Source organism: Mustela nivalis (assembly GCF_964662115.1).
Source record: "Mustela nivalis genome assembly, chromosome: 14".
NCBI classification, from domain to species: domain Eukaryota; kingdom Metazoa; phylum Chordata; class Mammalia; order Carnivora; family Mustelidae; genus Mustela; species Mustela nivalis.
This window is the reverse complement of record NC_139033.1, coordinates 21,985,269-21,999,351: the sequence shown is the minus strand read 5'-3', so window position 1 is coordinate 21,999,351 and position 14,083 is coordinate 21,985,269. Positions and strand designations below refer to the sequence as shown.

The following is a 14,083-nucleotide window of genomic DNA, read 5'->3' as shown; positions in this document are numbered from 1 at the left end:
TGGTTGCGTTTTTCCCCTCTACACGCGTGTGTGCACGTGGCCCCTTTGTCATTTGAGTAGTTTTTCCTTAAAATGTGTCTTCTGAGGGTCTATGACATTTGGGAGATGACAGTTCTGAATACAGGTGAGTCCCACGACCACTGTCTCCTCACTGCTCCTCCGAGGGGAGGGAAAGCGCAGGAAGTGAGTAGCCACGGGGTCTGGGCAGCGTCCCGTCCCGTGCAGCTTGAGCAGACGCGTTTCAGGACAGTCATGGTCGTCAGTGCACAGGGACCCCCTTTTGTGTAAAGGCTGTAGAGCCGGGCAGCCTGGGCGCTTCCCCAACCGGGGCTCATCCGGCAGAAGGTGAGTGTGTGCCTGGGGGCCCGGCACCCCGCGGCGGCTCAGTGACACTGAGAGGGTCCACCAGCCTTGGGGCGCGCTGCTGGGCGCGTGTCCACTAGCGCAGCCCTGGGGGAAGCCCGCGGGCGCATGGGGGTCCTCGGGGCACCACTGGCTCTTGGCTGCCGCTGGGTCAGCACGCGCGGTGGCGTGCGGCTTGCAGCCCTCGCGTCTCCTCTGCTCTGGGGCCGTTCAGATGTTCTCTGACTCATAAGAAATGGGCTTTTCGCACTGACCTGAACACGCAGTCTGTTTCCAGCGTTTTTTCGCTTCACACACACAGACGCACACCTGAGAGGCACACGGGACAGTGCCTCCTTCGCGGCGTGAGGAGACCACGTTCGCGCGCTTCTTGTCTCTTGTTTCACTCCTGTTTTCCTCCCGTTGTTTGTCTTATCCTAGCGTAGACCTTACAGAGTGACCTTAGCGCACCTTGAAGACATCTTTTGTCGTTAAGTCGTCATCTTTAAATTTTATCCATTTCTATGTATTAGATTTTATGAAAAAGTACTTGATAAACTAGATAAAAATGTTGACAAATCCCATCAATTTTTTTTATAATTACTTACGATTTTATTTCACTAAATTGTCACGGACAAGTGTTTATCTACAAACCTGAACTCTTATTTATAAAAGCTGAGCGACACTCGCCTGCTCCTTTTGGTTTCAGGGTGTTAGTGGCGCCCCATTGAAGTGACTTGGGAACCCGGCTGGTTCTGAGCCCGTCTCGGGCGGCACCCTACACGAGCGAGAGAGGACTCACCTCCCACTAAGCGCTCCTCGCGCTGCAGGCTGCTGAGAGCTCTCGCCCTAGCAGGAGCATTTGGGGGCTGTGTCCTTTGTACCTGGGTCAGCTGTCCCTGCTGTCCCCGAGAGCGCGATGGAGTGCACGCCACATGCTGGCACTGCTCTGAGCGCCGCATGCGGTCCCCAGTGTGGGTATCCGTGAGGACACGGCACGGGGCAGCCACCGGCACGGCCGGCCCTGGAAGGTGACACACATGGAGAGCCGTTCTGTTCACTCCGTGCTGCTCGGAGGGCCAGAGTGGCTGGTCTGATCCGTTGGCCACCCATGATGGTGTGCTGAAGGCCGGGCGTCTGCCATCGGTGTGTGTCCATCGTCCTGTCGTCCGTGTGTTTGCTCACTCTGGCCACCGAGTGAGTTCCGGGGTTTCTGACCCACTGCAGGTAGCTGACGTGTCGGCCGGCCTGGCGCAGGGCGGGCAGCCGGAGAAGGAGGGCCGGGCGCACCCGTGCCTGGAGTGTGGACGCAGCTTCACCTCGGCCGCCGCACTGCTGCACCACAGCCGGGAGACGCACGGCCGGGAGCGCATCCACGTGTGTCCCGTGTGCAGGAAGGCCTTCAAGCGTGCCACACACCTCAAGGTATGTGCCACCGTCCCCACGGTTTAGAGACTCTCGGTTGGTTCGGGTCGGTGGGTGTCATGAGTCTTGTTTGCAGCAAGGAAAGAGTTAACAGGTATCCCCCTTTGGGAGGAAAAGATCAGTGGGAGTTTAGTGTTAGCAGATCTGCTGGTTACGTGTTCGTGCGCAGTTCCCAGTCCGGGACTGATAGGCCTTAGGCTGGCACTGAGACGCCGTGTCTCACCGAGGAGAGCGGGAGATAGTCGGAGTCCGCCAGCACCTACTGGCCGGGCCGTGGGGAAGCAGGAACTGCCCTCTTCGCGGGGGACCCACACTTGACACGTCATTCGGCAGGGGAACGGGGAACCCCTCAGCAGCTGGCTCTGCGTCCACCTTGAGAATGGGGTCCGCGTGCCGGGAGAAGGGCTGGGTGAACTCTGGGACGTGTGCACGGTCGGGGAGAGGAGGAGGAAGGGCTCTGGGACCTGATGTCCAGGGCTGCACTCAGGTGGCCTGCTGTGGTGTGGGCCGCGGACCCCGTCCGGCGACTGCGGCCAGCACTCCTTGTTACCAGAAGTGGCCACATCTGACCACTGGCTAGCCCACCAGGGATCCCCGCCTTCTGCTGCACAGTGACCCCGGACGTCTGCTCTCCAGACCCTCAGCGCGTCCGTGTGCCTCGTCTCTTCCTCTGCCGTGTTTTCTGGCAACTGCCCTCGACCTCCCTCACCCGGCCCGTAGCCCCCGCCTGGCCATGAGAAGCGCTGCACGTCGTTCTCAGGCGAGGAACGTCTTACCAAATAGCGGACCATGTCCCACTCACCACCACGGTCATTGGCAACAAGGAAGGGCACAGGCCATGTGGAGCCGCACAGCCTGTACCCTGGGCCTTCCAGGGGGCCACCCCCGACCCCCACTGCATCCCCGAGGGCACTCATCCCAGACGGGCCTCAGGTTGTCCTTGCTGCTCCGACGGGTCCCCGCGGCCGTGTCGCAGGTCCGTCGAGAGCCGCCGTGGCCTCAGGTTTCCTCTCCGTGTGTGGTCTGTGGCAGGAGCACACGCAGACGCATCAGGCCGGCCCTTCGCTGAGCTCCCAGAAGCCGCGAGTGTTCAAGTGTGACACCTGTGAGAAGGCGTTCGCCAAGCCAAGCCAGCTGGAGCGGCACAGCCGCATCCACACAGGTAACCGCCGGCTTCCAGGTCGGGGTTCGGGAGGCCGGCGAGAAAACGGGGCTTGGCGAACGCGTGATTGGTGAAGCCGGGTCCGCGTCTGTTGCCCTCGTTTGTGGTCCGTTCTTCTTGCTAACTTCTCAGTAAAAACCCTGTGGTTTCCCTGGTGACCATGGGAAAGAGAGCCCCCTAGGGCTGCCGTGGCCTCTGGGGACCTGCCCGTGTGAGGGACTCCCCCACCCCGGGCTCCCGCTCCTGCTGCTGCAGGGGACGCCATTGTCACTCCTCTAGAGTCGCTCTTTGCTGACTTCCTGTCACCGCCTACACCTGCCCAGGTCTGTCCCCGAGGGCAGACCAGCGTGGAGACGCGGGTTCCCGGCTCCTGGCCTCTTGGCCCGTTGCCCTGACAGCTCACTTGCGTCCTCCACCTCTGCCAGCCCACGAGGCGCCTGTGGCCCGTGGCCCACGTGGAAACACCACCGTCCCAGGGCCCTGTCTGCTGCGGCCTGTCCTCTCGGGACTGACGGCAGGACCTGCGTCCTGCTCTGGTGGGCAGCCCTGTGTTTGCACAGAGCCAGGCAGAAACCTTGGGTGTCTGGCAGACAGACGCCTCTCGCCCCGCTCTGAGCTCCCGCAGGTGGGATCCCGGTGTCCTGGAGCCGTCCCGCCGGCTGCTGCACCCCTGACTGCGGCACCCGGCTGCGGGAAGCCTCGGGGTCCCACAGTCACCTTGCCGTCTGGAGTCCCGACTCTGCTCCCTGAGTGTCCTCTCTGCTGTCCCTCTGCCCAGCCCCTGACTCCCTTGGCTGGGTCATCTCTGATCGGCCTGCAGGTGTCAGCTTGGACGCCCCTCCCCAGGAGGCCTCTGGGCCCCTTCCTGTCCCTGTCTGGCCCCCACGCCTCCTTGGATATCCGGCAGGTGCTCTCATCAGCGTCCTTCCCCGGTGTTCCCAGTGACCCTGCTGGTCCGCACAGACCGGCACCGACCAGGTGTTCAGCAAAACCAATATTGAGTGAAAGACGACGCCGCTGCTCTTCTCATGTGTCTACTCCAAAGGACGGTCTTAGGGGATAGGGACCGCCGTTGGCCTGCTAGCACGAGCTAGGTACTTCCAAAGGTTTGGAGAAACCTGCTGATGCTGTGTTGCTGTGGGGCCTGCTTCTGGGGCCGGGTGCTCCCATACCCCCCAGTATGCCTGCCACCTTCACGCCAGCCACAGCCCTGGGCGGCCTCGGGTCCCTGCAGCTGCCTTCTGCCTCTGGCTGCAGAACCCTCTGCTTTGAGGGCGCGGGCCTGGCCCCCACCACGGCACTCTCCCTGTGACTCAGCCCAGGTCACCTGACTCGAGGCATAGCCACCTCCGTGACCTCCTCATCCTTTGGGCATGTGACCCCTCCCATGCCCAGTCCTGGGGAGTAGGGCCAGAAGGCTTCGAGCCACTTTAGGTCTCTGGCTGGCAGGGGGAGCGGGGTGGAAAGCCCTCCTGTGTCTTGGCCACTGGGGGAGAGGGACAGGCTTGGAGTAACAGAAGGTGACACCCGGGGACTGGAGCAACCACATGGGCCTTCATGCCAACACGGGGTCCAGGGAGGCCATGCAGGGAAAGGGGACAGACACCTGGCCGCAAGGTAGCCGTGCCGATGGGATAGAGCCTTCTAGGCCTAGGGGAAGGGCTTGTGGCCCTGGGGGCTGGCATCCGATGAGTGTGTGGGCGGAGGCAGGGACCGCGAGGGTGGGACTGGGGCCCTGGAGTGGGCGGCAGCGTGTGGAGCAGTGCGGCACGGGGGCCGGGCTTTTTCCCGGAGTCGCGGTGCCGGTGTCTCTTCCACCTTCTGTTTCTGTATTAACGTCGCAGCACTTAGAGTGACGTTCAAGGAACGCTGGATCAGTCACACGTCACGGGACGTGGACGTGGCAGTGTCCTGTAGGTCCTGTGCTGCTGCTCGCCGCCCCCGCTGTTCGGAACACTTTGTTTAAACCGTTTGTGCTCTGCTCTATGTCCGGATGCCCTGGAGTCGGGGAGCTTCTGACGACGTTTCGTCCCGCGCCTCGCCGGGGGGCAGAGTTGCTGGAAGCCGTGCGCTTGTCCGAGGGAGGGAGGGCTGGGGACCCGCGTCCCTCTCAGAGCGTCCCGCCGCGTGCCGTGCCCGCGGGAGACGCCGACGGCCCGTGTTTCCCCAGGAGAGCGGCCGTTCCGCTGCAGCCTGTGCGAGAAGGCCTTCAACCAGAAGAGCGCGCTGCAGGTGCACATGAAGAAGCACACGGGCGAGAGGCCCTACCGGTGCCACTACTGCGCCATGGGCTTCACGCAGAAGAGCAACATGAAGCTGCACATGAAGCGGGCGCACGGCTATGCGGGTGAGGCGGCGGCCGGGCCCCCGGGTGCCCCCTGGGGCTCTGAGCCTGCAGGGTGGGCGGCGGTCAGGGTGCACACAGTGCGGGGGAAGGGGGTCAGGGTGCACGCGGCGGGGGGTCTGGGCACGCTTGGCGGGGGTGGGGTCCGGGTGCAGTTAGTAGAGGTTCTGGGTGCAGACGGTGGGGGTCCGGGTGCACGCAGACCCTTGGAGCGGGTGTGCGGGGCAAGTGTGTCCACTGGGCGCCCAGTCAAATGCCGGTGTCACCCGAGGGGGTGCATCAGGTTGCCATTCCTCTGGGTCCCGCATGGATGGGCTGCGGTGCAGGGCTGGGGTGTGCGGGCTGCGGCGTGGTGGGCCCGGGCTGGTTCTCTGTCGGGAGTTGGCACGGTGTTCAGGACAGTGGGATCCGTGAGTGAGACGGGGCGGCGGGGGAGGGCTCGGACGCTGTGTGCCCCGCGGACTCTGCTCTCACGTCTGCCTCCCAGCACATCTTGCTTTTCTTCCTGTTTGGAGCTTGTGCCTGTTGTGCCGCTGCCATTCATGACTCACCGCTTGGCACGGACCACTCAGCACTGGCCGCGTGGTGACGTAGCCGTGACTGCGTGAGCTGCCCAGCAAGGGCTGTTTCTGCACGTCAGGAACGCGAGTTGCCCCTGCAGCTCGGGTTCGTCCTCCTGTGGGGTGGATCGCAAATCAGTTTAGAAATCTCGTCTCGGTCTAAGTTGTCTTTATTCTGTCGTGAGTCCCCTTGCGCTGCTGTGCGTCTGACACTCTGCCTACCGTCTGTCCGTCTGTCCGCAGGAAACCTGCAGGAGCCCGCCATCCAGCAGGAGCACGGTGCCGAGGAGCTGGGCCGGACCCTCCACCTGGAGGAGGTGGTCCAGGAGTCCGCGAGCGAGTGGCAGGCCCTGGCCAACGTGTTCTGACCCGGCCCGCCCCTGCCGCCACGGTCGTTTCTGAAGTCGAATGTTGCGAAGCACTTGGAATTTCTTCTTGGAAGCTTCGGGTGTTAAGAAATGTTGCCATGCTAGTTTTTTAGCTATAAAATTATCTCAAGAATCATTGTCTTCAGAGACTGATAGGAACAACTGAGAGCAGTGTCAGCACGTTGTTGTAGTTTGTGTCCAAATCACTGAACTCAGGTACGACCCTAGGCAGTTCTACCTTCGCGCCGCGGCCAGTGCCTCCAGTTACAAAGAGCGAACTGGGTCTCGCTGTCCCGTGCCGTGGCCTCTTTGTGTTAGCGAAGACAAACGTTAACATGGAGCACGTAAGGTCGATTTTCCTTCGTGCTTTCTGTTGTAAGAAGCGTAGCTTATAAAACAAACGTAAAATCGGGGCATGAGGTTCAGAGAAATGTTAGAACACGCAGGGAAGTGTTTTCCATTTTCTTTCTCTGTGTATTTTGAAAGTAGAAATGGACTCTTTTTAGTCTACCGTGAGTTTCTAGAATACGGAGAGGTGGCTGGCCCATTCTCTCCGCGTTACGATTCTCGGACTATCAGCTACAAGGATGCAGCGTCGGGGCCCAGACGGTGGAGGGGGCACGAACGGAGATGAACGTGTCCTCGCGGGATGGGGCGGGGCCGCACGTGCTGCCGAGTCCACCGTCAGGGCCGCGGGTTCGGTGACTGCAGAAAGCACAAGCCATAGGTCGCACGCAGGCGAGGGCAGACCCGTGTCCTCGGAGTGGAGGGAGCGTGGTCCCGTGCCCCGCGGCGCGGAGCGGCGTGTCGGTGGGTCCGAGCCGCCGTGCCCCCCTCCTCACGCGGGGGCAGGTGTGTCGTCTAATTCAGGGAACTCTCACTGTCATCAATGGTGCCACATCGAACACGCCCCAGACCAAGTCCCGGCCCGAGCCGGGGCAGAGTGTGCGTTGCTCCTCCAGCATTCCAAAGACGGAAGGTTCTTTACTTCACGTGAGTTTCTCCTTCAGCATTATTTATATGTTCTATATATAAATACACATGTACATAGACAGATATATGGGCCTCTGTGTGGCTGAACAGTATATTTTGTAAATAGCGGCGCTCGTCCCGGCGGCAGAGAGCGCGCATCAGAGTTCCGACTCCGCGGGCACGTCAGGCCAGGGCCGTGCTCCTCAAGTCATAAATGGTACCTTGTTCACGGTAACATGAAGGTGGGCTTGTTTTGCTTTTGTTTTTCTCTTGAAAAATAATTGCCTTTATTTTGTGTCACGGCCTCCCTGGTTTCAGAAGAGAGCAGTTTTATTATAAATATTGTATGGACTCTGTATATTAAGAGAGGAGCTCATTTCAGATTCCTGAAGAAAGAGACATTTTCACTGTTATTTTTCAAAGGGCATCTTTTGATTTTTTTTGTTGTTGTTCACTTTTTGGCATATGTACATAAGTCATATTGATGATGATATAAAAACTTTTGTTATGTGAAAATATTTAAGTCAGAAAACTGTTAAATAATATTACTTTTTTTTTTCAAACTGCTTTGTGTATTGTATATTTTTTTAAGGAAAAAAAAAGCCTTATTTGACTTATTCTTGTGATACTGGACTTACTATATATCCTGAGGTTTTCCTTGAATGTCAGTGTGTAGCTGGCTGTAGTCCGTATATTCTGAATAATTGTAATTGTGCCAGAGTTTTAAAGATTCTGCTTTTAATGCACTTTTCTTTTATAATTTTGTATTAAAATATTTTAGAAATGTTGATTAATTTTGGTGAACAGATATCTCCAAAGTTGAAATTATTGCAATTTAAAAAATTTTGTTCTTGCTAGGTTATTTATTTTGGTTGTAGCATTAAATGTCATCTCTCAGGACAAGTCTCTAAAAGGGGTTTATTTAATTCCTAATTGTACAGAAAGCATAGTTCAGCGAACTGTACTGGCCAGCTGCCTGTTTAAGTAAGGCCTTACCAGGTGAATCTAAACCTACTTTTATTTTCGTCAAAGAAAAAAAAAGATCTATCAATGATATCATTCTGTGAGTTTTCTCAATTATTAACTATTAGCAGGCAAACACAAGACATTAATATATTATTTTTATTTACTTCCTAATTAAAAAAGCTGCTTCTTTGCAAAACATTCCTTGAAATACAAGGTTTTGTAAAGACATAATTTCACTTGAACCTTTGGTGGAGTACAGGTTGATCTTTGTATTTTACTGGTTGATAAATGTCTTCTGACGAGATTTCTAGCCTCCTGCATAACCAGGGTTTTGAGAATAGATAACTGTATTTTTAGAAATATCTCATCATAGCATATCTGCTTTGGAATAACAATAAATAAAAAATGAAGTTAGGAAGTGTGATTAATTATTTTTCTTTTAAAATATTTACTATATAATAGCTTGGCACATGGATTAATTTCAAGTTCAGATAATGTTTTAACAGAGCAGAATTTCAGTGGTATTTCCCTTGCCTCCGTGAAGTCTAGACAATGAAAACTTGCAAGGTCTACCTGAAGAGCTTCAGAGTTACAAAGTCAGGATACGGGTCAGCGGCAGGCAGGCCGTCCTTGGGGGCTGCCAGCGTCCTTCCTTTTCTCGGTCACCTGCGCGACTGGCCCTGGCGAGCGAGGCCTCTCCCAGGTTCACGACTGTCTTCAAGCTTGTGGTCAGCTGCCCGTGAAGCATTCCCGGGGGCGCAGGGGGAGAGTTGGCTTTGCCCACACGCTCAGCTTAAAACCCGGGTAGAGTTCTCGGGACGTAGCGGTGGGGGGTGACTGGGACGTGCGGGTCCAGTCCACTGGAGGACACAGAAGTGGTCCTGTTTTCCCGCAGCGGCGGTCGCTGCACACAAGCAGCCTCTTCAACCGTGTAGCGTGAGATGCCCCAACCCTGAGCTCTCCCGTGGCTCCGCTGACCCTTCGGTGCGTGGCCGGGGCTGAAAGGGCAGACCACTCGAGGAGCGGAGGCACCTGCCCGCCGGGCCGAGCTGCGTGGGCCCATCAGGCCGCTCGTTACCCTCTGACGAGGTAGAGCCTATGGGCCGTGAGCCTCTGTCCCCGTGAGCAATTCCCTCCGTCCCATCGGGTTCATCTTTCGTCCGAGCGCAGCACTGCCCTGGGCATCCCGACCCCCACTCCGCACTCCCCCGCCCGCTGTCGCTCGTAAACAAACGTGAGTCCGGGCCTCGCGGACAGGCCTCTGTTCTCTGGCCTCTTGGAAGGGCTCGTGGAACATCTGCGTGCTGGAGCCGCACGCGCCGGTACAGGTGCGAGAGGTTTTACAAGTTCTTCCCACGGGCTTTCCTCTCTGCCGAGAAATACGTGTAACTCACCAAGATTCACGTTTTTAACAAGTGATCACGCAGATTTATGTCAGGAACAACTTTTTAAGAAAATATGTAAAACATATAGGACCGCTTTCTGGGTATTATTTTTAGAGACCTCATCTGCTTGCATTCTGCCCGTTTTTTTCCCCAGAAGTTTATTTCAGAGTCAATGTTGTGCCCCCCCCCACCAAAAAAATGAACCCAAGGGTCAATCATTGCTAATCTGTTCTTTTTCTCCGGTCTGCCGTGTGACGTGAGGCGGAGATGCCAGTGCGGAAGTGGCACCGTGCACTCCTCTGGACTCATTCTCTTTTTGCCACTTCGTCTCTATTCTTAGTCAGTGCTTTGGTTTTTTAGACTAGAATTTCAGAAGTGCTACATTTGCATTTGGGGACTGGACCTCTTTACCTTATTCTAAGGAAATCAGCATTTAAAAACCTAGTTGCATCTTTACTGATTAAAAGGTGGGGGCAGGAAGGATTTTTGTTGAGATTCGAAGTCCCATGTCTGTCTTCTTTGCGTCGGGAAGGTTCGTAAGCCTAGCGTCCTGCGCTGTCACCGTGGACCCGGTGTGAGCAGGCCCTCCCTCGGGCACACGCACGCACAGAGGAGCACGTGTTGCCCGCCTTGGCCGTCTGCCCTGCACGGACAGGCGCTCAGTGGTTCCTCATACAGATAACGAGGAAAGTGTTTAAAGCATTAAAGGTCAAGACGTGGCGGGAGCAGTAAGCCGTAACCATGAAAGATTTTGCTATTTAATCTTTTCAGAGTGAACACTTCGGTATTAAATCCGGGTTTGTAATCTCACAGGTTCTACGGTGATGTACTGATTCCTTCTGATTCACCACGAAAGAGAACTTTGAAAATCAGCTTTTTATTCTATTTAAAAGAATTGCTTTTTTATCCTTGAAATTGTTTCATGGTCTACTTATACATTGGATTCTCTTTCTTTAATCCAATTTTGGGTTAGAAATGGATAGTTATGCCCAAAGCCCGTGTGCTGGCTTTAAGAATAATAAAAATAGTTTTTGTATTATTTTAAAACTCCTATATGTTTACTTCCTTGGGTTTGGGGTGAGTTAGAACTGTTTTCTGTAGGTAACATTTTCAGCAAGGGTTAACCCAACACAATGATGCTGAATTCGCAATAAATTGGGGTCCATCGGGTTTGGAGAGCACGTGTCTTATTTTCTGTACGTGGGGACAATGGTCCATTCTGTCACCTACAAGGTATTTGAGAGTGACTTGCTGTGAAAGTCGATCCCAGTGTCAGTGTGTCCGCTCATGGGATGTGGGATCTTGGACTTCCCCAGAAATGCCAGTGGAGTTGGGTCACATTATAGCATCTAATCCTCCTTACAGACGTATTTCCGAAATTTTAGAAGTTTGAAATTTATGGAGCCGCGTCCTGTTGAATTAACACATGGAGGGTATCTTGTCCTTTGTCTACTTTATTCCTAGCACAAAAGCAGGGACTGCATACATTTTTGGATTGAACTACCTAAAATGATTTGTTTTTTTTTTTTCTTTCCCTTGCACTTTGCTCAGAGGGAATGGTGAGAAATTGTTCGCTGTGTCTGTTGCTTGTTTGTAGGAGGAATATTGCTCTAAGAAAGTTTTAAAATTGGTGGATGGGTGGGTTTTTCAGACAGAATGATCAGTTTACGAAAACATTTTTTCCTTAAAGCAGATTGCCGCGACCCTTTACAGAGCTTCTCCAGATGAGACCTTCCGGCATGCCTGACTCTGGTGATGTGAGCGCGTTTGCAAATAAGCGTGAAGGCGTGAGTTTGCGAAGCACGGGGGATAGGCTGACTCGGGGCCTCGGCTCAGAACTGCGCTGGCGCTGATGGCTGGCTGTCGGGGGCCACTCAGTTAACTTCTCGGGGCCTGTCCCCTTGTCTGTAAAGTGAGTCGACTAATTCCCGTCCTAACACTCGTCATCTCAGTCACGCGCGGGAACGTCAGAGAGGTTGGGAGGCGCCCCTCCGTGTGCCTCGGGTCGGCAGGGCTTAGAGCGGAGCGCCGTCTGCCTCCGATCCCGGATCTCCTAGAGGCCGTCGTCCAGGGCAGGCCCTCGGGAGACCAGGACGGGCCCTCGGGAGACGGAGCTCCGCCCTCTGGAGCAGAGCGATGCCTGTCCCCCGGGCCAGTGTAATCACGACGCATCTCCCTCTGGGGCAAGGTCAGCTCACGGCCTTTTGTAAAAGCCTCCAGGTCCCTGTGCTCCAGCTCCTGTCCTGCGCTCAGCCCCGGGCCTTGGGCATCGGTCTCCCGGGGTGGCCCGTGGGACTCGGGCGTGGGAATATCCCCACACGGGACTGCCCGTCCCTGTTGTCTCTGACCCAGGACCCCATGCCAGCACCCCGGATCTGGACTTCCCAGGGTCTCAGGTCGGGGTGAAGCTCGAGCTCCGCGGCTGCTGGCGACACGGCGTCCGTGCCCTCTGGAGGCCTTGCCGTTGCTCGGCTTGCTGTGCCGGTGGGGACTGTCGTGGCAGGTGCCGGCGGCGAACGGACCGCACACGGCCATAGTGCTGTCCCCACGCAGACGAGCTTCGACGGTCGCGCAGACCTTGAAGGACTCAACGCTGTTTAGTCCCTGAGGAAAAAGGGAGAAATGAGAAATGTGTGCAGCCACGCACTCGCACGCACACACGCACACACATACACACATGTGCACATGTGCTTGCGGACACGCACACGTGCACGCACACACGCACACGGGCTCCTGCACACACATGCACGTATGTACACAGGTGCGCACACATGCATGCGTGTACACACTCACGCGCTGCAGACACATGCACACTTACTTGCGCGCACACACACACGCTCACGCAGACACGCACACATGCGCGCACATGCATACACACACACACAGGCTCATGCACATACGCACACGCACACACATGCACACGCACACACGCCTCGCGCTCTCCCCGGGTAAGTGGCTGTCTCCACGATGCTGTGGCTCTGGTCCTCCCGCACGACTTCGGCGTCAGTGCAGGCATGTCGGTAGCCCTGGTAACCGAGCTATGTGGGAGGAAATCCCTATAATTAGCACAAAGCAGCTCATCTGGCTCCGATGCCCGCCAGTTCCGTCCTCGTTCTGGGTGAGGGGGACGGCAGCTGGCCATCGGCGCCAAGACGCTCGACTCCGCACTTTCCCGAATTATCTTCCTCACGTTGGATAATCCCAAGCCCTCATCCTTTCCGTGTAACCCTGATTCCTGAAGGAGCTGTGAGTGTACGTAAGGTCGCAGGAAGAGTACGCAAGAGACCTTTTGTACTCTGCACCAGAGACCCCGTTCAGGCGTGGCCCCTAGTGTGGACAGTAATGTCTTTGTTCAGGCGGACTCTGTCCTGGGTGGGGGCGGCACTGGCTCTCAGGCCGGTGGCACCCGTTCTGGGACGCTCCTGAAAGCCACCCGCCAGTCCTCCAGCGGGCCATCCCCAGTTCTCCCGCCAGGGTTTGTGGGTGCGCAGATGTCAGCCTTCCCCCGTGCAGGCATTTCCCCTTGAGGCAGTAGGCGTTTGTGGGAGGCTGGGAAGCCTGTGGCCACTTGTCCGGCCGCTTGCCCCTGCGGGGCGCACCTGCCGTGGTTCCGGGGTGAGGAAGGGCTTCGGGGCGCACCCGCCGTGGTTCCGGGGTGAGGAAGGGCTTCGGGGCGCACCCGCCGTGGTTCCGGGTGAGGAAGGGCTTCGGGGCGCACCCGCCGTGGTCCGGGTGAGGAAGGGCTTCGGGGCGCACCTGCCGTGGTTCCGGGGTGAGGAAGGGCTTCGGGGCGCACCCGCCGTGGTTCCGGGGTGAGGAAGGGCTTCGGGGCGCACCCGCCGTGGTCCGGGTGAGGAAGGGCTTCGGGGCGCACCCGCCGTGGTTCCGGGTGAGGAAGGGCTTCGGGGCGCACCCGCCGTGGTCCGGGTGAGGAAGGGCTTCGGGGCGCACCTGCCGTGGTTCCGGGGTGAGGAAGGGCTTCGGGGCGCACCCGCCGTGGTCCGGGTGAGGAAGGGCTTCCCGCTCGCCCTGCTTCACTTGCGCTGTGTTCCTGTCGTGCGGACCCGTGGATTCCTGCTGGCTTCCCCAGGCTGCCGTCTGTTAGGATCGCACTTGCTGCCCCAGTATCCCCAGATCTGACCAGGAGAGGCCCCTGAGTCAGGGCCTGAGCCCTTTGGCCATGGCCCTGTGGCTTCTGGAGCGCGTTCCCATGCTGGTGCAGTGGACTGCACTCTTCCTGCCTCTTCGCCCGGGCCAGCTCTTTTCCCAAGGAGCCCGGTTCCCTTCTGTGGACAGCAGCATCTGGAAGCGAAGACCCATGCGGCATCCCCGCCATGTCCCACTAATCCAGCCCGGGTCCGTGCCCCCGCAGACGTTCTGTCCCCTGAGCTGCCTGCTCTGCCCGTGGCGTACCCCCCGCGTTGGTGGGGCTCCCACCACACCGCCAGCTGCAGGGTCCTTCTGCCTGGCGGCCTGACAATGGCGGCGACCCCCGGTCCCGATCTACACCGAGTGGCGGAGCTCTCCGTTCTCGTGGGAGTCCCTCCTGTGGCTCCCCT

General features: G+C 57.2%; 1 protein-coding gene across 4 annotated transcripts in view; it reads left to right on the top strand.

The window, feature by feature from the left end:
• Positions 1-8,557, top strand: part of ZNF236 (zinc finger protein 236) — a 100,591-nt gene extending 92,034 nt beyond the window's left edge. For 3 of the 4 annotated variants that reach the window (XM_082699357.1, XM_082699358.1, XM_082699359.1), the window contains 4 exons: positions 1,570-1,767; positions 2,800-2,929; positions 5,100-5,276; positions 6,077-8,557. In XM_082699357.1, the coding sequence (XP_082555483.1) occupies positions 1,570-1,767; positions 2,800-2,929; positions 5,100-5,276; positions 6,077-6,201 (630 nt within the window). In that variant the 3' untranslated portion in view covers positions 6,202-8,557. The remainder of the gene's footprint in view (positions 1-1,569; positions 1,768-2,799; positions 2,930-5,099; positions 5,277-6,076) is intronic. The other variant, XR_014302866.1, reaches the window with a different exon arrangement.
• Positions 8,558-14,083: the final 5,526 nt, after the last annotated feature.